This window comes from Protomyctophum bolini (genome assembly GCF_963924005.1).
Source record: "Protomyctophum bolini genome assembly, chromosome: 7".
NCBI classification, from domain to species: domain Eukaryota; kingdom Metazoa; phylum Chordata; class Actinopteri; order Myctophiformes; family Myctophidae; genus Protomyctophum; species Protomyctophum bolini.
Genome location: NC_137868.1, coordinates 22,102,463 through 22,126,279, shown reverse-complemented (window position 1 = coordinate 22,126,279; position 23,817 = coordinate 22,102,463). Strand labels below are relative to the sequence as shown.

General features: G+C 42.1%; 1 protein-coding gene across 1 annotated transcript in view; it reads right to left on the bottom strand.

Moving 5' to 3' along the window:
- Nucleotides 1-23,817, bottom strand: part of otud7b (OTU deubiquitinase 7B) — a 39,427-nt gene that overhangs the window by 14,208 nt on the left and 1,402 nt on the right. Inside the window, exons 2-6 of the mRNA XM_080769076.1 lie at nt 5,555-5,778; nt 4,634-4,804; nt 3,440-3,670; nt 2,833-2,940; nt 1,580-1,707 (exon numbers count right to left, since the gene is read on the bottom strand). Of these exons, the coding sequence (XP_080625202.1) occupies nt 1,580-1,707; nt 2,833-2,940; nt 3,440-3,670; nt 4,634-4,804; nt 5,555-5,639 (723 nt within the window). The 5' untranslated portion in view covers nt 5,640-5,778. The remainder of the gene's footprint in view (nt 1-1,579; nt 1,708-2,832; nt 2,941-3,439; nt 3,671-4,633; nt 4,805-5,554; nt 5,779-23,817) is intronic.

The window sequence follows — 23,817 nt, the reverse complement described above, 5'->3', positions numbered from 1 at the left end:
AGCCCCCAAACTGTGGAACTCCCTTCCAATGTGAAACTGGCCCCCACCATCGAGACTTTTAAATCTCGCCTTAAGACCCACCTGTACACCTTGGCTTTTAGAGTTCTGTGTTTTTCTGTGGCTTTGTTGTTATGTGTCCTTTTCTACTGTGTGGTTTGTTGGTGTCTTTTGTTTTAGCTTTATAGTGTATTTAGCTTTTAACTTTCTGTACAGCACCTTGTAAACCTTGAGTTGTGAAATGGGCTATATAAATAAAGTGGATTGGATTGGATATAACAATAAAAATATCACTTTTCCTCATGGAGACCAGAAGAATGTCCACGTGTGGCCAATATCTTTTCCGGTTTTCCTTATGGGGACTTTTGGTCCATACAAATATAGTACCTCCTTTCTGATATAATAAAATCTCCTCATTATGTATATTTGTCCGCTTCTTTTATTTGATCCACTTACCAGTAATTAGCTGTCCGTTTGCTGTGAGCCACTGAGATTTACTGTATTATTTATTCCACTTAACCATCTACGAGTATGCATAACGAATTATTCTTTGTATTCTTTCTCTCTTTGTAGTTGTCTATCTAGTCTTTGTTCCATGTTATGCGTTTCCATGGATCGCAGAAAGACTAGCTATTGCATGGGTGGAAGCTAACAGGGTTCCAAACAATAAACACACCCAATGTTGGTGGCATTTAGTGATTTACAAATGGAGATAAAGGTCAAAAAGATGTTGAGTAATGGCCATCATAGACGCATGGATATGATGGACATGGATATGATAAATCAATTTAAAACTGGGAAGTGCCTTCTAAATTGTGCATCACTCACACAACAGCATGGAGAATCCCATTTACAGTACGGTATTATTACTTTACAATTCCATCCTATTTTTCCCCTTTTTACTGTGAATGTATCCTCTTTCTCTGTAACATACTTGTTCCTATTCATACAACAACTGCCAGACATAACCCAGTTTTCTAACGTTGACAGCTGAACAACTCCTGTGGAGCATTTGTGGGTTCTGGTGAAATGCACCTCAATGGCAGTTGTGGAGCATTTCTATTGCAAGTAATTTTCTCCCACTACACACACCAATAGGTTTCCAAAGCTGGCTGCAGGCGATCAAAATGACAACTTCACACTCAACGAGCCTGCTACAACTGCCTCCATGCCATCAATCTAGAGTGATAAAGAATTATTTATTTAGCTACAGCGCCCTACATGCCCTAGGACGTGCGAATAATCAATGTCACGCGAGTGTGTTGGAGGCACAAACAATGGTGCTTCTTGTGTGGATTTCGCTCCTTTTTTGTGGCTCGGGAGCTTGAAACAACATTTGCACATCCCATCGTAATTTTTCATGTTGTAGGTACCTGCACTACAATACTTAGGCCATAGCTTTGCTCTAGGACATTAAAAAATATATATAAATGTATTCAATCCGTCTCACAAACTCAATGCTGATCTGACCTGTGTTCTTTGCACCTACAAGACAATGCCAGGCTTGGCGATGCCCACAAATACCCACTCCTGTATGTCCTGTGTGTCTCAAAGAATATGTAGAAAATGGACCCCATTGTACCTCTTTGTTTTGCTGTGTCTGTTGCCATCTCCATCTGCGCTTCAATGCTTCCCTCTCCTGGCCATGATCCATCAGCGCGTACAGAGACTTCCGTAGCATGAGGTCCCGGTCATGAAAACCCCACATACCTGCATCAGTCATAAAAGCAGCCCGTTAGCATATCATGTCAACGTCACAGCGCTGTAATTCCTTACTAACTCCCAACACATTTTGCAAATACGGTATGTCAAGGCTGGCATGTGCTTTAGTGCACTGGTTTTGGATGTGGGATACAGGGATTTGATTTCCTTAGCATCTTTTGGATGATTGATTCATCGCTATGGGGTGCTCAGCCGCATCCTATAGCGATGATTTGACTGGCTGAGAAAATGTACATATTGAGGATGAAAAGTGAGGACAGAAAAGTGAGGGCGGCCCGGGCGGCAGGTGTAGCTGGGCACCTAGGCTGCTAAGCCAGCCTGACGGCGTGTCGCAGGTTCAACTCCCGATCCCGGCGACCTGTGCCGCGTGTCACCCCCATCTCTCTCCCTGTTTCCTGTCACCATACTGTACACTATCCGATAAAGGCAGAAAAGGCCCCAATATATATCTTAGACGCCAATGTGATTGGCCAGAAATTCCGGAATGTGATGATGTATGATGATGTATGATGATAAGAGCGCCCCTCCATTCATCATTTGTTCCGACATACCAAGAGTCTGACAGTCATTAGGCTGACACCTGACCCAAACACTAACCTAACCCTAACGGCACACGGATGCCACAGATGATTTGTAACCGGCAACGCATGCCGGGAGCCACGGGTGATTTGTAACCGGCAACGCATGTCGGGAGCAATGGTGTTGTCGGACTAATGAAACGTCTGCACCCTCACTTCACACAGGTGTGATTGTTTTATTAAAGGACACTTGACAAATTGCCAAAGTGTGAATACTTAGGGCATGGTGGTGGTTTGTGGCCTTAACCAAATAGGGTCAAGAGTATTTGAGGTACCGTATATAAACACTTATTCCAAATCTGCTATTCAGAAGCTTTGCGAGAACACGTTGAAAAATGCCTGCATATTTTCCAGTCATTGTCTGGGTTATCCCTCTACAGCAGGTTGCACAGGTTAATTCAATTTGTGCTGTAACATGACCTGCAATTATCGGTAGTACTTAAGCTAACAGGGACACGCTTATAATTAAATTAATGTTAATGGCATGTGAGCTTCCACTGTACTGAGATCTTGTTGAAGGGTGTCTGATACTCACCAAGCGAGGCAGCATGCAACAGGCAATTTCCATCTCCACTTGTTGCCAATGGTAATAGACTCTGACAGTTAGGTCCCACTCCAACCCGTGTCCACCAATTCAGTCGACCTGCCATCAAACAGAACTATATCACTTTCTGTTTCAAAATATAGAAACTCTAACTGGAACATGAAATAATGCATGTACATTTTTATTTAATAACTGTAGGTGTCACTTTACACAAATTAAGGATATCTTGAAGAAACTCTTCAAATGTAATTTGAATGTGTCTGGATTGCCCTGGTGCCGCTATACAGGGTAGAGTACTGTACTGGAATTGGCTAGTTGTATGTCTCTCTCTTTCTAGGTCGTCCTTAGATGAGACCTCCATCAAACTGCACACCTAGTTACTAGTTACCTTTCTTCCAGGAAATAAAACGTCTGGGTTTCCGAGGCTACTAGTTACCCAACTATCAATAGCTAAAGATTGCACAAGGCTTAAACTTCATGTCTGGTCTTTCTTATATAATTAATAGGCTAGGGCTTTGGCACAACATAAGCTCTTGTTGACACATGAAGAAAAGAGAAAGGGAACTCAGCGAGGGACACTGTAACACCTAACACTCACCGGCGTGCTCCAAGGCCACCATCATAGACTGCTCGATGAGGTCCCTCTCGATGAAACCCCTGAAGTCGTCGCGGTACACAGTGAGATCTGGGAGTTGAAAAGTGCAGAGTGGTGTGTCCAGGAGCTCGCTGCTGCTGCCACTGCTGGCCGTACTGGAGACATGAGACCGGGCCAGAGACACAATGGTCGAACTAGCGTGCGAGATGCCCCTTGACAGACGCTTCTCTGTAGCTGTCCAACGAGACAAAAGTTGACAAGAAAAGAGAACATTGTATGCTTTAGAGTTAGACCAGTGGTGCCCACACTTTTTAGACTTGAGAGATACTTTCAAAATGACCAGCTCAACCAGATCTATAGCCACCACCTAATATATATTATCCCATTGCTGAAAATAGTTACATATTAGTCAAATGCACTTGGAATCGGAAATGGATTTATTTTGTTTTATTGTATAACTTTGACGTTTGTGCGAACTCCTGCAAACAAAGTATTTAATTGTGGGGTTGAGCTACCCTTTTTGATGTCAGTCAACTAAGTGAAGTCACCTTAATTCAAGTGGCGGTAGTTTATTTATTTATTACATTTTTTATTTATGTCATGTAGTCTACCTGCAGGGTGTGGCTGTAAACAAGCATCTCGAGCTTAGTCCCTTCCCTGGGTAAACAAAGAACTTTGCTTTGCTTTGCTTATAGCCTGTGTGATCTACCTTTTGGACACCACTGCTTTAGACAGAGGAGAGTCATAGGGAACGGGAAGATATGAGATGTTATTTTTTTTACAGCATGGCTCTGCAAGAGACTAGGGGCTCCATTTTCGTCACAGCTAAATCCCCTTATCCATAAACTTCCTTTTTTTACTATTTTTAAAAACATTTTTGAGTAGTTCAACTAGCCAATCTACATTGACACGTTGTGAGCTTGTAGACTGGCCATTTTAACTATTAAAAATGTTTTTCAAAATAGTAAAAAAAAAAAGGCAAAGAAGTTTAGGGATAAGGGGTTTAGCGGTGACGAAAATGGAGCCCTAGCTGCCTAACAAAAAAAGGCTACACTTTGAATTTAAATGTTGCTCCAACTGTGCAGTCTTTAATCCATTCTATGGTGTTATCCCAGTACCTCGCCAAACCTGCTAGTCAAACCAAATTATTGAAGCTGGAGAAACGTAAATAAAAACATCACTTGCCAGCGGCCTCACCTTGCACCACCTCATCTTGGCGGTGGAGGAGGGGCCGCCCCACCCTGGCCATCTCCTTATCGGGAGGTGTGTATGTCTTTTCCTCAGCAAACGAGTACGACAGGTTCCCAGCATGCACCTGTCGCAGCTGCTCGAAGTCACTGAGGGCAGCAGTGAAATCCCAGTTTTTACCTGCAGACAAAGACAGAGAGAGAGAAAGACAGAGAGAGAGTGACAGAGAGAGACAGAGACGGAGAGAGGGAGAGGATGAGCGCTGCTCTGCATCTATCTGCGCGAGCAGGTCCAACCGCATAGACAGACCTAGATTCTATCATGTCATGCAGACCGGCCTGACACTTGTTAATGAGTTTAAATATTTACCACAAGTCAACACAACCACAGGCACTCTTATCTTATGTAAAGGCCACTGGCACATTCCGTTGCTTGAATAAATATCAGAATATGGAACACATCTTGGCTGCTCATTGCTGTAGCTGTACACTGCGGTGCGTTACATTTTTAACCCATATTCTTAACTGCAGCTTGTGCTGCTGCTAGGCAACAGTCGATTCAGCACCCTTCCTTTCCGTCAGGGTGCGACAGGCTAATGAACCAGCAGCTTTGACTCATAGGGCGGTCAAATTACAGTCCCCTTCCTATAAGCTGTAGTTCACAAAATCAAAATTGTGTTTCTTTTTTATACATATTCGCAGTGGTCAAATTACACCTATTCCCCATTAAACATGAGCCCTATGTCCTGAAACCTTAGTGTATAATGCTGCCATTGTGAAAAAAGTAATCACAGCATAACGCTAGTTTTCCGACTTGACATGGTCATTTATATAGTCACATATCGAGATCTATACGCATCTTGAGATCTTGAAAGAGTGAGTGGAGTTATTTTCCTAATGTCTCAAATGACACAGGTCAACCATCACTCACCCTCTAGCAGGTCTCTGGCCAGGCCTGGTTCTGCTCCAGTGGAACGGACAAAGTCGGACAGGACTGCGTCCATATCCACGGTCATGTGATCATGAATTTAAAGGGTGACGGGCGGCATCAGGACAGAGAAAAAATGTATTGGGGGTCCGACCTCCCCAACAGGACCCCGACAGCAAGGGGGAGGGGAGGGGTTGAGGGTGGCTCTTTGCCTCAAGTTACCACACCTGGAATGAAAATAAAGAAGAAAAAAGTCAGTATAACAGTGAAGCTGAAAGAGTTTCATTTGAGAAAGCTTGAGGCCTACATCTAATTTGGAAAATTGTTGATCCACAAAGTGCATCATTCAATATGTCAAAAACACTGAGGTTTCCCTGAAACATAAAGTCTCTTAAAAGCCAAGATCTCAAAATGATTCATATTGGTGATGAATAACATGGTTTCTAGAATGTTAGCACTATAAGCCAAGCAAGAGAATTAAGTTGTTTATAGAGTTTAAACTAGGACAACAAACAGCTAGCTACACCAACATAATAACCCCATCGACCCCCTTCATGTGCAAATGTCATGTTGCTTTGCAACATTTGACTCCTCAGTCACATGGCTCAGTCACAACAGCTATTTTGTCCACTATCAACAGACGTATGAATGTGTTTACTCAAATTTGCATATGATCCCCGTGAAGTTGTTTGGTTGGTCACTCAGATTACTACTGTACCTCGTTTTCTTGGCAGTAGCAAATTAGCATATTAGCCAACATGAAATTGCTGTCAAGCTGTCAGAACTTATTTCTCCATTCAATATTTTATTGTATATATTTGTTTAAATGATGACGTCAAGGCAAAACTAATGTTTTAGATAGAATTCAACTCAACTCTATGATTGTATATAAACAAAGGTGTATCATTGACATCACGATGGAATATTTTGCTGTATTGTTAAATATTACAGAAAATTAGCTTTAAAAAAAGAGGGCATGTTAATGGTTGCATCTTTAAATTAATGTGATTTTTATTGGAGTACTGGGTTAAAATTGACATACAGTACACAGATATTTAAAAAAAAAGATGTCAAAGAGTTCTTAGATGTATAAAACATAATAATAATTCAACACAATCAAATTCAACCTTCAAAACTTTAAACAAATTAGACCCTTTCTGACAGTTAGTAGTGCTGCTCAATCACCCACTGAATCCTATCTCCAATGCATGATCCTATCGCACGATGAATACTGTTTCACAAACGGGTCTTGCACAGGTATAAACAGCTACCGGTATATAAGAGTGCGCTAAAGGTGTTCGATAGGAAACCACACTCATGGCCCGGGCAGCTGGCGTAGCACCTTGGCTGGCAATCCAGTCTGGCAGTGTGCCGTGGGTTCGACTCCCGATACTCCTTTACTGCGCGTCACCCCCCCCCCCCCCCCCCATCTCTCTCCCCATTTCCTGTCACTCTATTTAAAAATAAAGGCGAAAGTAAATAAAAAAAGGAAACCACTCATATATCACCACTGTAATATCCTTCGGAGGTACAGTTTCTTGAGTTTTGCTAATTTTAAGGTTTTATATACAAGACACCTCCCCTAAGTGAATTCATGAAAAGGAAGCCTGATAGAGGCCACTAGGGCAACAGCAAGAAGGGACTGCGAAGTGTCAAACCGCTTTTGTTAAAAACATCCTTTCAGTTCAGGGCTGTTCAATCTGGAATGACCTACCACTGACAACGAGTAAGACGCGCAAACGTGGGAAGCGAACGCACATCGTAAATTGCAATAACAATTAGAATAAATTACGAATTAGTGAGAACTGTGTAGTACTCAGCCATAACCATATAAGGAGTCCCCAAAGCAGCTATACGTCCAAATATGGAGTGTGTTGCATCAATCACAAACAAATCACTCAGCTCCATATATGGGCAGAAAGGGGGGACACACGGACACACACACAGACATGATCTGCTAGGTCTCATAGTAAGTGCTCACTGCATTCGCAATCACTGCGTTCGCAATCACTGCGTTCGCAATAAGAGATTGTCCGTCATTTCCATCCTTTAAGTACAATTTTAAAAATGGTTACTCGACAACCAAACCTGTGACCAACTTTGACAGCGTATCCTGTATTACTTGAATCCTGTATAATTTGAAAGCAATACTGCACCTCATGCACAAGTTACAAATCCGTATCGCCCATAAAAGAAAACCCAAGACTGCTAAATTATATAGATGCACTTTACACCTTTGTACTTTCCTTGTGTTGTACGTTTTGTTTTTAATGCTCTGTTTCCCAATGTAAAGTACTGTGGGGACTGCGGATGAAAATTAGCATTTTTGCTAAATCCGGTGTATTTACATTGTATTTATGTAATGTCCATTAATATGCATTGTTCCATCTAAATAAACAAATCAAGTAAAGTAAATTGTATTGGCCTTCAAAATGTTTGGTATACTCAGAGGTGGACAGTAACTGAGTAAATTAAGTACTGTACTTAAGTACAGATTCTGTACATATATATATAAAATATAAATAGTGGGGAAATAATAGTCTTCCTCCCATTCTGTATGGAAGTGGAAGGTTTTCGGGATCTTTGCCTCGCTTTATATACAGTAACTTTGTAATGCTACTGACGTTTGCACGCAACACTCTCGAAAACAAAGCATTGCATTGTGGGTTTGCCTCTCTCTCCTATAGAAGCCGTGAAGGGACAAGGGAGATCAGCTGACAGGCCCTTCTTGATGTCAATCAATCAAGTCACCTTAATTCAAGTTACAGATGCCAGAAAAAAATGAGTTTTGTGATATTTGTTTGTATATATTTTTAGGTGCATGTCATGTGGTCTACTTGCACAGCCTTTGTGATCTATTGGTATCACAATCTACTTTTTTGGCACTCCTGACATAGGCAATAGACCTTCTAGTGTTGTTTGTTTAGCCAATAGGTCTACATCAGAACACAATACATGACCAGTAAATGCCTGAGACACGTTGACTAGCAAAGAACTGTGTTGTTATTACCGGTACTTCCTAAATTAAAAGCTGTACATTATGATGGTTTAGAAGCAAACTCACGCAAAAATGTGTGAAAGTAATTTCACACATTTCAGTTTCTAAAAATCAATGAAGACAAAATGTGTGAGGCAGCGTGACTTGGCTGCTGATTCATTGGATGCAGAGTAATCAATACACACACCCAGACAAAATGTACCGTCTATTAAAATCACTCAGCTAAATAATTTATTTATCCAGAGGTTTGCTGAGCACACGTGCACTTTTCTTCAGCAATGCTGATTCAAATGAAAAAAAGAAATTGGCTCTCTTTGAATAGGCAGAGTGTCTGCTAATATCTCCAATAGCTACGAACCTAAGCAGAATGCTTCACTTGGTGTTACCCTAAACAAGCTGGAGCCAGAATGCCTGTGGACTCGTGAGCCTGCCTTTCCTTGCTACCACCTCTACTCTAGTGTATTCCCACCGATCCCTTGGCTCCTCCACCTGCCAATGTTCCTGCCTCAGATCTGACTCAGTGAACTGTCTTCTGATGGGATGAGTCACCAGTTTACTCTTTTTACACCTCTCCATCATTCTCACCTTATGACTATCTCTATCCCCCTACACTCTCTCTCTCTCCTGTTGTTACTTTATTGTCCCATCACAGGTTTACATTTTTTTTATGAAGTATCTACCGTACATATATAATGTCATAAGCTGCATGAACATAGCATATTTGATTAAGTGTCCACAAAAGTAAGATTTCACTGGTACAATCCACATGGTAAAAACCACAAGTATAAGAAAGTCAGCTCGTAGTAAAAGTGAGTAAAAGTCCAGGACCAGCCTGGTGACAGGCGGTGCATGGTCATGCCTTGTTCAACATTCGTATGGTAGCCGAGTGGAAGCTGTTCATAAACCCGAACAAAAAAAGAAACACAGGAAACAGACATCAGTACTTGTGCAGTTAAGTACTCTCTAAGTGCTCTGCAAAAGCTTCCTATGCAGGCTTCAGTGTGACACCAGCTCCCATAGTACCAAAAGCTATGTTAATCCTGGCAGTTTATGCTACACGTCCTTAATATTATTGCTGCTGCGTAGCAATCAGACCTAATTTCCTAATATTGTATATGGCTATTAGGCCTAATTCATGTGCATGGTCTGACTCTATAACATTAAATTAGGCCTCGTGTTGCCTGCCTGGCTTCTCTCACTCTCACTCTCTGTCTCTGTCTAGATTATCCCCCATTTTCTGCTGCCCAGCCCTTTGATAGACATATAGGGCTCTATTTTCGTCAGTACCCTTACCCGCAAATTATGGGTAGGGCAGCTTGCACTGCACCGCTATATCCATTATGCCAACACTGTTATTTGCGCCTGGAGGTGTAACAGTGGGCGTGTTCCGTGTTGGCTCGCTTTCCCCAAATGTTTTATTTTGGCCACACACATTTGGGAAAGCTCATAGCAGAGTTTTAAAGCACCTGCAAGCCGTAATGCCCAATCAGTTTGGTATAGAGCATGTCCGGTGTCAGGCTGCTTCAGCGCACAACATCCCTTATTCTCCACACATCTCTGTGCCGTGGATGTAATTTTCCTATAATCAGCATAAGTGAGTGTCAATTCCTCCCACAATTCAATTGTGTTTATATAATTGTCTATTCAAAGAAATTATTTAATTTGTGCCGAAGCCCGTTCAGTTTCATCACAATATTAATAGATTACAATAATATAAATTTCAAAGACAGAGAGATCAGTAAATGTGGTTTTATTGAATGGCAATAAAAGGCTGGATGGTAAGGAAGCAATAGGTGTCATTTCCAATGTTCTTTCTAGAGATGTATCAGTTACTCAAGTCGATACCACCCTAAAGTACTCGGTACTTGGAACCGTCCGTCCCCAATACTCTGACCCGAGTACCAAAACATCCAATTGACACTAGGCTGAACGAATGCAAACGGGAGCAAGTCTGACCCAACACTGCAGCAAATCGTCAAAAACTGCCGATCTACAAGCATAAAATGACAACTGACAAGTGTGGGCATGACAATGAAATTAAATTGGAGAAAAAGGGGGTCAAATAAGTGGTTAGTCAACGAAAATAAAAAGTACTCGTACCGGTACTCGGTATTGGCAAGTACTAAAAATGAAGTACTTGTACTCGTACTCTGTCTGAAAAAAATGGTATCGGGAGTGCAGTTATGGCTTAATGAAATCCTGTCATGCCATATGGTTCTGTGTGAAACCTCTACCAGAGGGAGATAGAGGAGCTGCTAACTGTTCATATGGTTCTGTGTGAAACCTCTACCAGAGGGAGATAGAGGAGCTGCTAACTGTTCATATGGTTCTGTGTGAAACCTCTACCAGAGGGAGATAGAGGAGCTGCTAACTGTTCTAACCATTCTGGACGGGAACCCCTCTTGGGGTGCTGTACACTGTACAGTATGTACAGTATTCAAAAATTAAAAAACATTGATGCTGCATTGCTGCTATATAAATATTTAAGTTTTTCAGAAAACATAAGTCAGGCTTTCACTCGTGACTTCATGTGGCAACCACTGTGGGTGCCCAACTGCCCATCACTTCACACCAGTTTTATACAGGAAGAAAAAAGTAACAGGATCAATACAGTATACAGAATCAGTAGAGTAGACATCATAACACATTTAGAGATGAACCAATGGTACAAAGGCCTACAGATAAGATACTGTAAATCAGAATCCCTTTATGTATGGACTAAATGTATCCAGAAGGACCAAAGAAATACTTAATACATTCCATACTCCTAACATCAACCATTCCTGAAAGCCGATGCTTTGTTCATAAACCCATTCCCGAGATTGGTGGGAGAACAAAATACACAACAGGGCCCATTTGTAAGAGGTGGCCTACATATTTTGGTACATGAGTCAGTCAAGCACCATTCATTTTTAATTTGTGATTAAATATAGCAGAACACACAATGCGGCAGTGCTGAAGCACTAATAATTCCATATCCGGTCTAATTCTCACACTACACTGCCATTTCACTTTAAGATTTTAACATTTCACTGCACAACTAAATGTTGTCGATTCATTAGTTTTGAATAGGGAAAACCATAGGCTGCTAATACTAATTCTTACATTTACGCTAGCATAGCTAATCGCTAACCCTAAAGCGGGTCAGCATCATTATTCAGACGGTGCGTTCGTCCCACTCGCGACTCGCCCCATTACTAACCCTGTCCCTAGCCCTAACCTCACACAAAGCCCCGCTGTCAGACTAATGCGCTGTCGGAATAACGGGCGGATCCCCCCCTACAGCTTGTTTATGTAAACATACCAGATGTGGGGTCTGGGGGCGCCTGGTGGCTCAGCCAGTTAGTGCACATTTATGGTCCATATGCTCGCCGAGTCTCTCTACATTGACAGTGACCCATCTGAAATGCTCCTTAGGTCGGAGCGCAGATCATTCTTTGCCACGCAGTTTGCTACAGGGCCCATGAGTCCAGAGCTTTGTAGTGTGTACTACTAACTTGTGTGAGTTTTGGATGACATTTGTAGGAGTAGTATGGAGTAGTATGTTTTGATTTAAAACACAAAAGGACAAACAGACGGACGGATAGGGGTGAAATCATGAACTCCGGCCTGGCGGAGATGAAAACAAAAGCATAACAGATGTGTCCTAAAAAAATGTACCAAATAGTTTAGAGAACTACTGCACTAACATGGGCCAAGTAAACTTCAATGTTTACGTTTTATAAGAGGAGACTTGGGCAGTGGCCTGAGTTACTGGCTAACATTAACTACGCCGTTGCCAGTACAGAGCAGTCAGTGATTTGTGCCGGGCCTGGCTGAGCTTTTGTCTGACAAGGGGGAGTTGCATAACAGGAGCTGCTGACAACACGTGGGTGCTGAGCTGTGCTGAGTTGCGCCAAGGGCTGGGAGAGTGGCCTGGATCACTGAGGCAGACATGGAGAGGCTGCCACGGCCTGCTGAAGCCACTGTAGGGGGTCATTCATTGCAGGGACTCAATACTACTTTTTGCTTCTCACATTTACCAAGAAAAGGGTTGCTGAACATGCATGTTATTTTTCGCTGACATTGACATTGTTCTTTCATACGGCTACCACCTTGCCTCGTAAGGTGTAACCATATTCAGGGACAAGGGTCTAACAAACTGCTGTTCAGAACATCACATATCATTGGACAGCTCCTTTTTGGGGGCCAAATTGGAATGGGTCTGCACTCTGCATTCTTTTCTGCAACTTTCCTAAACAATTACTCTGAAGTGAGCTTGTATACATACTAGGCAACATACATTTTTTCTCCTTCCAAAAGGAGGAATCATAAAGCCTTTTAAAAAACATTGAGCTGCTTGGGATGTGCAACCAGTCCCGTGTAGTATGTATGCTTATCATATATACATTAATTGAGCCGGTAACAAGTTGTAAGCGAACATTTCGTGCAAAGTTCAGTTTGGCAAGTCATAGACCGAGCGCCGCCCACGCTATGCAGCAGCGACAAGTCACCGACCTTTACCAGTGCGTTTCCAAACCAGCTCCATGGTTTCCCTTTCCGTGATGCGATGGCCCAAGAATATACACGGACAGCGGACATACTATATTCACAGAGACATTAAAAACACAACAAGTTGTTGTTCCGTGTTTTTATGTCGCCGGTTCTGTTGTTGTTGTCGTCGTCAACAACAGAACCTGCCCAGCACGGAAAACACAGGGTCAGTGGGCAAGATAAAGTGTGTGGGTGTGTGTGTCTCTCACGGATCGCACTGCGACTGCGACACAGATTCGTGGCGCTAGACGCTTCTAGTATCATACATTTGGAAAGCTGTTCTTATGAAAAATATAATTTGGTGACAGTTTAAAGTACCTTGTAGGTAGCACAAGGTACAAATACAACTTTTCATTATTTGGTTTTAAATCAGAAGTTGAAACTTCAACCCTTCACCCCCATGTGTTTTTGTGATGCTGGCCAAGGCCAATTAAGGTCATCATCACTGCCAACACTGCAACAGAACACAGACACATTAGCTTCAGTGGTAGTCACTGTAGAAGTCTGAATGATTCTGTTCTAGGACCTTTTTAATGCTATGCAATAGAAACAACATTAGGCTAATTAATAAACTCTAGTGTCTAGTATCTACCTTTAATCTACCTAAAACTAGGCTATTCAGTGCTTAGCAGACAAAGAGCAGGACAGCATGGCTTGTGCATGTGGTGGTTGTGCTACAAATGCTTTGTCATATATCACTGTGTATTCAATTTGTGCAAGGTCATTCAATATGACATGGCCTAAATTGTAAGAACAGGAAGACCTATATAAGATGGAGAGAAAGGAGTGTACTAACCATACCTTTTCAAAGCCTGAGTGAGCATCAACTAATTATGAACTCATGCACCCTGTTTTTTTTAATTCAACAGTACCAGCTTTTGTAGGGCTATGCAAAATGAAGCAGAACTGGGCCTGCAGAAAAAGAAGGCACAGGGTCATCAACTGTCATTCTTCCACAACAGAGAGCTCGCCATTTCATGTTTGGCCCACTTAGTCATTCATCATGTGAAACATGAGCCTCACTTTACAGTTAAGAGCGAGCGCAGGGAGGGCCTGAGGGCCAAGAGCAGCACTGTTCTGCTTTACCTGAAAATATATCAGACTGTATTCAGGCATGAATCAAGCTTTTAAATTATTTTTGTTATCTGCATCGCCTGCAGCGAGACGTTACCAAATGAGGACGGTTGAGCTATTATTTTTCCCTTTAATGGTCAGAATATGATGGATGACTTGGCCTATAAATGTGTCAGTTCTATTTGAGCTCAATCACCTCTTCTGTGATCTCAGTGACTATATAAAACAACAGCCACAGAAAACATTTACCAACACTTGGCTGATGTGGCACAGTTTGCAGACTTGAAGTCGATCACATCACATGTTAACAGTACCAGCTAAAATGGGTTTGGGTTTTTAGAATGGAAGACATCAACATACTGTAGGAGTGGGCAGGGCCCATTCTTTCTCAGTGAGTCAAATGCGTTTTTCCAGAATCTTCCCGAAATAGGGCTGAGACTGTGGTGAGAAATCATGTCATGGACAGACACCTCCCTACTGAAGGAAGTCAGAGACGGAAGAAAACAAAGGTGTGGCTAGATCGCCGTCATTCAGCCATCTATCTGTGAAGTGACATAATCTGGTTACTGGCTGAGCCCAGCCAGCCCACACTGGCACATTACATAAACTCAGAGGCCAGCATGAGGAGGCTGAGGAGGAGGCAGAGCTGGCTGATAAAGGGACTGGAGAGAGGAGACACAGTTTTCCCTTAGTTTCTTAAGTCTGCAATTCAGCTGAACAGAGCACCATAACAGAGACTAAACAACAGAACACAGCTTTATACTGAAGGCTGAAGACAAGAGAATGATGAAAGGGCTTGTCAAGATTCATGGTTTGGGTAGAAAACTAGAAATATTTGGCAGAGAGCACTCTGATTAAATACCTAGCTAAATGCAGCAGAATTCACTGCATGCTGAAAGGCATTTTCCTTGATGACAGAAACATAGTTATGAATTCAAAAATGCTTAAAAAAAGGTTAAATAGAGTACAGCAATTATGCCAACTTTTTTTGGTCCTATCTCACTGATAAAATCAGCTTAACGAAGAGCAAAGCAACATGTTTTTTGAAGGTGTAGTGTTGTATAATGCCCAAGCATATGATAAGCATTAAGCATCACTGTAGTGTGGAATGGTCCCCCAGGCTTGGAGATGACTGCTGTAGAATAGGTTTGGTTATCCATTAGCCAAGCATGTCAATTCTCAAAGTCAAGCAAGATATTTATCAAGCCATTTTAACAAACAGCTAACAGCCTCATCACAGATTTATTTACAGATGATAAAGGCCATGGCTGGAGATACAACATTTAAGATTCTGCCAGCTTCAGAGGCATTTAGACAGTTGTTTTGATCATAAACTGCTGTGTCACTAATGGTACCATCAATGTGTCTCACATTGAGTTTCACCGCTGGGGCAGGTGGAGTGGAGAGGACCAATGTATTTGTTACTGAATTACATCTCAGAAATCAATACGATATAATGATTTTGACCATTTCCCTTTGACCATTTCCCCTTCCCTTGGAAGGAAATACTAGTAAGCAGGTCATTGGAGAGAAATCAATTAAACCAACTGAACTGCAGTGGTGCAGAACATTTGCAGAGGCGTTTTCTTCCAAGTGAATTATAGGGACCAGCACATTGCTTTCAAGTCTATTAGCGAAAAGAACGGCTTCTTCGTGTAAAATGAAGACTACTTAAGCTTGTAGTTAGTAGAGTGAATAAGCCCATAAATGGCTACAACAAAAGGATGGAAAATGCCCACCTTTTTTCTCTACATGTCTCTCTCCTGCAAAACATGTCTGTAAAAAGTCACTAAATATTTGATGCTCTATTCACTTTTTTTCATCCCACGATTTTGTACCCCATTTTTTTCACCCAGTGTCAATTATCTATCTGACCTCATGCTTTCTTCTATGCATGAGGAGTCCAAGCTGCTTCTTTTCACCTGACAGGGGAGAGTTTCCCCGGCCGGATGTAGCGCGTGGAAGGAACACGTTATTCCAACCAGTTCCTTTCCCATCCATCAGACGCTCCGGCTGGCCAGGGGGAGGTAGTTTAGAGACCAGGATTACTGCATGTTTATTTGTGAGGGTACCTTACCTACCCTAGGGAACACGGGGAGAACATGCGAACTCCACACAGAAAGGCCCTTTTGCCAACCCCGACTCGGGTATGGGCACTGATGACACGGAGGAGAGAACACACCCCCAGCACCCACAGCGTCCCCAGCGGGAATCGAACCCAGGACCTTCTAGTTGTGATGCAACAGCACTACAAACTGTGCCATCGTGCCCATTTCAACTTCTAACACTCAGAGCTGCCATTTTCTCAGAATGTTCTCCCAGAATAGGGTTCGCTGGGGTTTATGTGGTTAACTTAATATTAACCATTTTGTCATTATAGACAGAACATTTTAAAATATTTTCAAGCATTCCTCAAAAACAACAGATCTACAAGAATTGAAAGAAAGAAAAAGTGACATTGAATAGTTTTTGGACAAAAAAACACTACTGGTGTGAATGAATGCGCAAAACAAGACACGCAGCTGATGTCAGAGATTCCACTGCATGCCATGCACGCCCTGTTGGTGGCCATGCTGCTGTAGTTGGCCTGGTTCAAAGCTGGCCAGTCATCATGCCAAAATCTGCCCAGCTTAACTTCCCCCATCACACTACCTTCCATTCTGATCCATGGCTCAGAGTCACAAGCTCAATTTATGCAAAATTCACTACGCCAAAACAGGATGAAAAAAGGATATTCACGCATGAATCTGGATTTGACATGGGCCTAAGCTAATTTCACGTTCTTGAATCTAGAGCATCTTTCATTCCGGACAGAAAACTAACTTCTCAGTCGATCACTCCCTAATCTTAAACTTGTTGATGCCCCTTTTGTTTGCAATTTGCTTAGATTATTAACATCTATCCTAAAAGTTGGTAGCATTGATACAACCGCAACAATAACAAACATCCCCCCTTATCTGAGGTTCTAAAATTAGAGCAACAGTGTTCTTAACAGTCTAAAAATAATCCTTTATAATCATGACCTAGAGAGAGAAACTCTGCAGTGCAGGGGGTTCCAAAACAGCAGGTCGCTGATATAAATAGGAGTCAAAATGCTCTGGTGTGATGTGTGACAAAACTCAAATGAAAGAAGTCAGTGGCGTCAGCTCTTGTATTGCAGAACACCAGAGACTTGCCCAAACTCATTTTCATATAATAGCAAATCCCATAAAGCTGCTACACTGCATGACAGCAGCTCATAGCATGAAGAGTAAGGATGTTTGCTAGTCAATAACACCTATTTGATCCCACAGGAGGAATTCCGTTTTCAGCTTCACCCAGCTGATTTGATTTCTGCTCAAGTGGTCACACTTCAGTTCAGACTAGAGTTAAGTGTTTTGCTCAGGGGCACCTCGACACATGGCCAGGAATGGACCTTTTTTTCCTAATGTGGCCTCAGTACCCATTCAGTTATGGCCACTACGCTGGTGGGTTTGGGTCTGCCCTGAAGACAGTAAGAGTGCTTTCCTTCTTCCTGAGGACAGCATCGTCCACTTGAGTAAGTGTGCTTCAGAGTTCATTTCTTACGAGGTAATACCTACAAAAATGCCAGATGTCCAGGAGTGCCGCATATTTACGCTGTACTGGAAACACCAACAACGCAATGAGTCGCGGTGTTAATATTTTCAACTCAGGCATTTGGAAGCATTTTTAGGCGAGATCGTTTTCATGTTTGCAGCTGGGAATAAACAGCCATACCACAAGTATGAATTAGACTTCAAGCATTGTATTTGGGCTGGCCTCAAAGGTCTCTGCCCTGTCACTACAGTAGGGCCTAGAAATCACCAGTCGAGCAGTGCTAATTAACAGTCATGCTGGGTAGCCCACTGCAGGGGGCCTTTGGCAGCAATCCAACATTCCACACGCAGTGCCATTCCATGTTATGTGATGCCATGTTGTCCCCACATCAAATCAACTGCAGTGCAGAACCTATGTTGTGCACTGTTGTATTGAGGTGGTGACCACTGTAGCAAGTCTAAAGGCCTATTCATAGTCTGGATTTTCGGTGGTGAGGTGACCACCGCTCCGGTGGTGAGCTGACCACCGGAGGTGAAATAACATTGAGCGGTGGTGAGTAAAAACAGAGAGAAGGGCTGGAGCGGTGGCGGTGGTTTGCTCTTCACCGCGGCTCGTGACGTCATGTTGTAGTTCGGTGGTCACCTAACCACCGAAAATCCAGACTATGTATGAGCCTTAAGAGGAAAGAATATAATGACGACAAAAATGTTGATCTCTGCAGTCTGCAACAGTGAGATTAAATTAAATCTGATCAAATGTATCAAATGTTTATGCTTATAGCAGTGTCATAAATAAATAAAAAATTATCACAAATGGAGATTGGTTACTGTAGCGAGTGTGGTTGGATATTGTTGCCTTGCCTCTGAAGCACTGAAACAGAGAGAGTGAGATGAGTTGGAAGAATAGTTTCACTTCATGAACAATATGCCATGGTTTCAGTGTTCCAGAAAGCTGCCAACCTAAACTCCAGACTGTGGGCGAGAAGCCTTCACAGCCAGTGAATCCAGCCTGGCTGTATTTTTATTGATTTGCCATTTTGCGAAAATGCAAGCCTCTGTCTGATCTCCAAGCTCTGTTTATGTTCATCATCAAACAGTGAAGAAATGTATCGATAAATTACAAGAAAGCACAGGGCTACCCCGGCATTTTAATACTTATAGTAAAGTTATTGAAATCCCAATGTTTACTGCAATCTAATTCCAATCCTGATTCTGAATGCAGCATTCTTCATTCAAATCGAGAGTTTTATTCAGACTTTGCAAATAATACACATCACTATTATATTTATTCTACCTCCATATATTTTCCTGAATGCATTGCACATTGCACAAGTTCTTTGTCAATATGGTGCAGCCTGGAGACACTCACTGTCACACTAAAAGGTTAGATATGTTAGCTTTGGCTGCAAAACATAACTCAGTCTCTTACATTGCTGTAAAGCCTTTTCTTAGTTCCAATCTTTTTAATGACTGACCCAAACCGGGAGGGACCCGTGAAATTGTTACCGAGATCGGAGTAGAGCCGTCAGAAAAGAAGAATGACTATCAGTCAACTGCCAGACCACAAAATTATCTCTAACAACGACAGCCTAATTCTGCCGTCACATCTGTCAAAATGTAGCATACAAATATAGAATGCATATGCTTTTATTTGGTCAAATGTCAATAAAAACAAATAGGCGTAGGCCTACCGGAAAATCAATTGAACAGAATATCTAAATGTGAATATAAAATGATGAGAATCACAATGTTGTAGTTCAATTGTAGTTAATTAAACACAGGAGTCTGTTTGGTTACATTATTTTAAGTTGTCTCACATCATGTGAATCCTGACGTCACTGCCTGACCCCGCCCACCTTGTGGCCACTCCACCATCAAGGACCCCCCCCCCACCTCCAGGCAGGCTCCACTGGACTTGGCCATACAATCTGGTTTGTTGTTGAGTGTACAATGTCCTTACTCCTTACCATTACATAATTCCCTTTTAGAAGAGATGTGATACTTTTACTGTAATTTATGTATTACTCCTGGAGGCATGGAAGACATTTCTTGGTTTCTAAACTTGAACAAGAGTCTTCAGCTCTGTTACAGCAAATCTAATTTAAAAACGTGAATGTAAATATAAATATTTTTTTTACGCAGTAGAAATTTGAAGAAAAAAAAAACAGACAGTGATGACACCTAGATAACCTTTCAGAAGATGCAAACATTAAGCCATTATGATAATATGTGTAAAGCCAACCAAGCCTGACTACGGCTAAAGCCACTGCCAGTGGTACAAATACTCATGTGAATCCCCACGTGCTGTGGGCCTGGCAGTCTGCACGGCACAGCAGCTTTATGTCAATCTCTTAGTGATGTCATCCTGGGTGAGAGGCAGCAGGGACAGCAGTCACAGCATGTAGGATTACTGTTGCTCTGTCCTGGATCCAAAAGGAAAAGTGGTCGGAATTTGATGCCACTCTCAAGAAAAGAAACAGAGGTTTGAATATAAGCACGGCCACATGGTAAATCTCAAGACTCTACTCCAGCCAACAGTAGTTACACTGCATGTCAATTCCAACTGTAGAGAAAAAGTTGGATAGTTAACTAAATAATCCAATCAGGCCCAAGAGTTGAAAACTTTTAATCCCTATCCGAGTGGATCAGATATAAATTTCGGATAGTTCGAAACCAAAAAGAAAACTGGATTATGATCCCAGAATTATCTCAGTAAACAATATTAATCAATAATAATAATAATATATTTAACACCCAAAATCCAAATCTGAACCACTTGGATGAATAGAATGGGTGCTCCATTCTTTCTATATGAATGGATTAGAATCCAATGGAAACAAAGACTGGGGGGTAGGGGCTTTTTGCCTTTATAGACAGATGGGGAGAGAGATGGGGGGAAGACATGCAGCAAAGGTCGTCTAGATCGGGACTCAAGCCCGCGACACGCTTTCAGATGCGCAGACCGCTAGGCCGGCCCAGGCCATAGATGTTTTGTTTGGTGCACAGTCTAAATTTCCACCTGGCCTTTTCTGCAGTGCTGTGCACTGCAGAAAAGGTATCTCAGCATGTGATAGCTGCTTCTCTGTAATGGTCTCTTTACTTGGGATTATGGATGCTTTCAGTTAGAGTACTTTAAGTGTGTTTGTTTCTTTTACCTAACAAACCCTGACAAACCACTGAATCCAACAGTGACGATAAATGACAACATCCGTGCAAAGCCACCTAGCACACAACATACATTCAGAGAGCTTGGCCAATATCCACAACTTATTGGTTTACGTCAAGCATTTACTGTCTGGCACACAGGTAGAGTTGACAGGGGTTGGATGGATGGTGGCTCATTTCTCGGTCTCTCCACCCTGAAACAAACAGCCCTGGGCACTGGCTGGCTGCTGTGTCACAAGGCTGGCAGGCATCCAGCTATGCCGGGGTGGGTGGGGCTCGACTGGGTTTTATGAGTTGATGTCTGGGTGTGCAGGCCTCTCGGAGACAAGTCACCTATTGATCCCCATCTCACGGTGGCAGTATGGGGACGGAGGCAGTTTTTTCTTTCACATTGTATGTGTTCTTTTCTGGTTTGAAGCACAATCTCAGAGATAAGAAAAATGGGGTAATTGATTTTATGGTTATGGTTTGTGAACGTTATGATCTCTCTTTAAAAAAAATATCTCCAGCTAGACATACAGCCAAGAGCCGAAGTAGCAGGTCTGAGAAGGGACACTTATGGCATTAAGCATTTAATGATTGATTTACTAATACTAACATATAACATATGCGAAAGTAGACAATCTACACGCTCACAACTTGCTGCCAATTCAGCCTGGCAATAAACAATTAAGGCATTTAGCAAACCCTCTTAATCCAGAGCAATTTACAGTAAGGATCATAAGCAAGCCAAGAACCTAACATCTGTCTAACAGTAGATGCAATGACCGTGTCACACAGCAAAAACAACTGCTCTACAAGCTCACAATGTGTTGCAGCGAAGTGTTGTGACTTGTGAGCTTATAGATCTGCTATTTTTGAAAAAAGAAATTGCATGCCCCAAAAGAAAGGGACACCAGGTTGAAAGATGTTAAAAGTTATGCCCTCATGTTACACCCAAATTAAGATAAACCTGTAAGTGTAGCCTGGAAGTGAAGGACGCAGTAAGCAATGTGTTTGTCCCACTAACCTAGAGAGGCACTCTCTTTACTTATTAATCTGTACATGTTTGTAGCACCAAGTAGAGAGATCCCATGGGGAAAGCTCCATGGCAAATGGGTCTGTCTCTGAAACCGACACAGGATCCCCCCCCCCCCCCCCCACACACACACACACACACACACACACACACACACACACACACACACACACACCCACAGCAGCTGTGTGGGGGACCCTAGCGAGCCGACTTTAAATTTTCATCCCTTCTGTGTTGCTGAAGCAGCATGGTTCCTTTAGTGAAACATAATATGCACCAACGTGCCCACATTGGCATCAGGCAGCTAACATAATAAGACTAGGTAAAAGGAAAACATTGAAAGTACAGTTAGTTAATTTAACTCAGAGTGTAAAAACGGCAAAATGTTTAGACTGTACTGATAATACCATATTTTCATGGGAGTGAGGTTGATGAGGTTCAAGGAGTCAGGTTTCTACTTCGTGGAAGACAATGACTGTAGCCTGTTTTGTTTAATATGGCAATATGTGAGGATGACTTTACTATGTATCACAGCATTCAGGATACCAACACATCTCGCTTCCAGCTGTAAAATGATAGACCTATAACAATTCTTATTACACAGGTAATTCAAATGTCATTACACCCTTATGCTATCCTTTCAGACAAAGGTGATGTTATTCCAGTGTTTACCCTATATGCATTATTGTGTGGGTGGGCCACCACAGTATGATATTTAGTAGGTGGCCGCGAATAGGTCAAAAAAGGCGAATAACCGCAAATGTCAGCAAAACATGAAAATGCAAATATATATATATTTATATATCACAAACAATTGTATGTGCGCTGCACTAGTGTGCATGCATGAAACCACACTATTTATATTTCATTCTAAGCTGTGTCAAGTCATTATTACCTTCTGACATCAGAAAAGCACAGGTTGGAACTAAAGTAAGATTGATTTCACATGTTTCTTTTGATCTGAAGATTCACTTTCACACCAAATCTCCTTGACTAGACGTTCAAGTGGGTTCACCTCATGAAGAGTTGTGGTGGTAAATTAAGTTTAAATTATTACAGAAATCCAAACTAAGATGTTACTAAATGCTTACGCTCGTCGCTGCTTAGCTGTAGATTATGTTGGAGTCCGATTTACATGGTGCTGGTGAGGGATGCTCATGCTACACTCTCCTTAAAAAGATTGCCTCAGGTGTTGTGTGCTGCTGTGTGCACCAGTGCATTCTTGATGTGCTGAGGGCTTGCGTAATGGAGCCTGACGGTGCAAACTTGTCTCACACACCCTCAAAGAGCAAGAAACGAACCAGCCAACCTGGATGGATGGTGCATCCGAGGCTTCCCCAATTAATTGTGATAATCTCACGGTGTGCAATAGTTCCTGCTACCCCTACTGTTCATCTGGGGAGGGTGTATAGTATACATATATCCCCTTCTATACACATGATTTCACCAGCTGCTTTTTTCACCTGCTTACCGTGAGCTCACTGGGTTGTCTACACACAGAGCAACATGGACCGGCAGGACGGAAACGCCATAACGCCTGCTCACAGTGCTGACTTTGTGAGCTTGTAGATCTTTTTTCACTATTGCTGCAGCCTGCATGCCACCATTGTATGACAAAGTATAAAAGAGGGTTTACATAGACAAATCGATTTAGTTGATTATTAAAAAAATAATCAATTCTATTTTTTGAGGGGCGTCAGCACCTCCTATGCCCAGCTTTGTGTTTGTGTACCACGGTTTACCAAATGTTATTGGCTGAGCACATAATGTGATGTATGATGATAAGAGCTTCACTCACTTCACACAAGTGTGCTTTTGTTTCACTGCGTTTCCTTATATATATATATTTTTTTTAAAACACGCTTCTCGTTTTTATTAATATTGACACTTGCTTTGGCAATGTGAACGGTTGGTTTTCTTG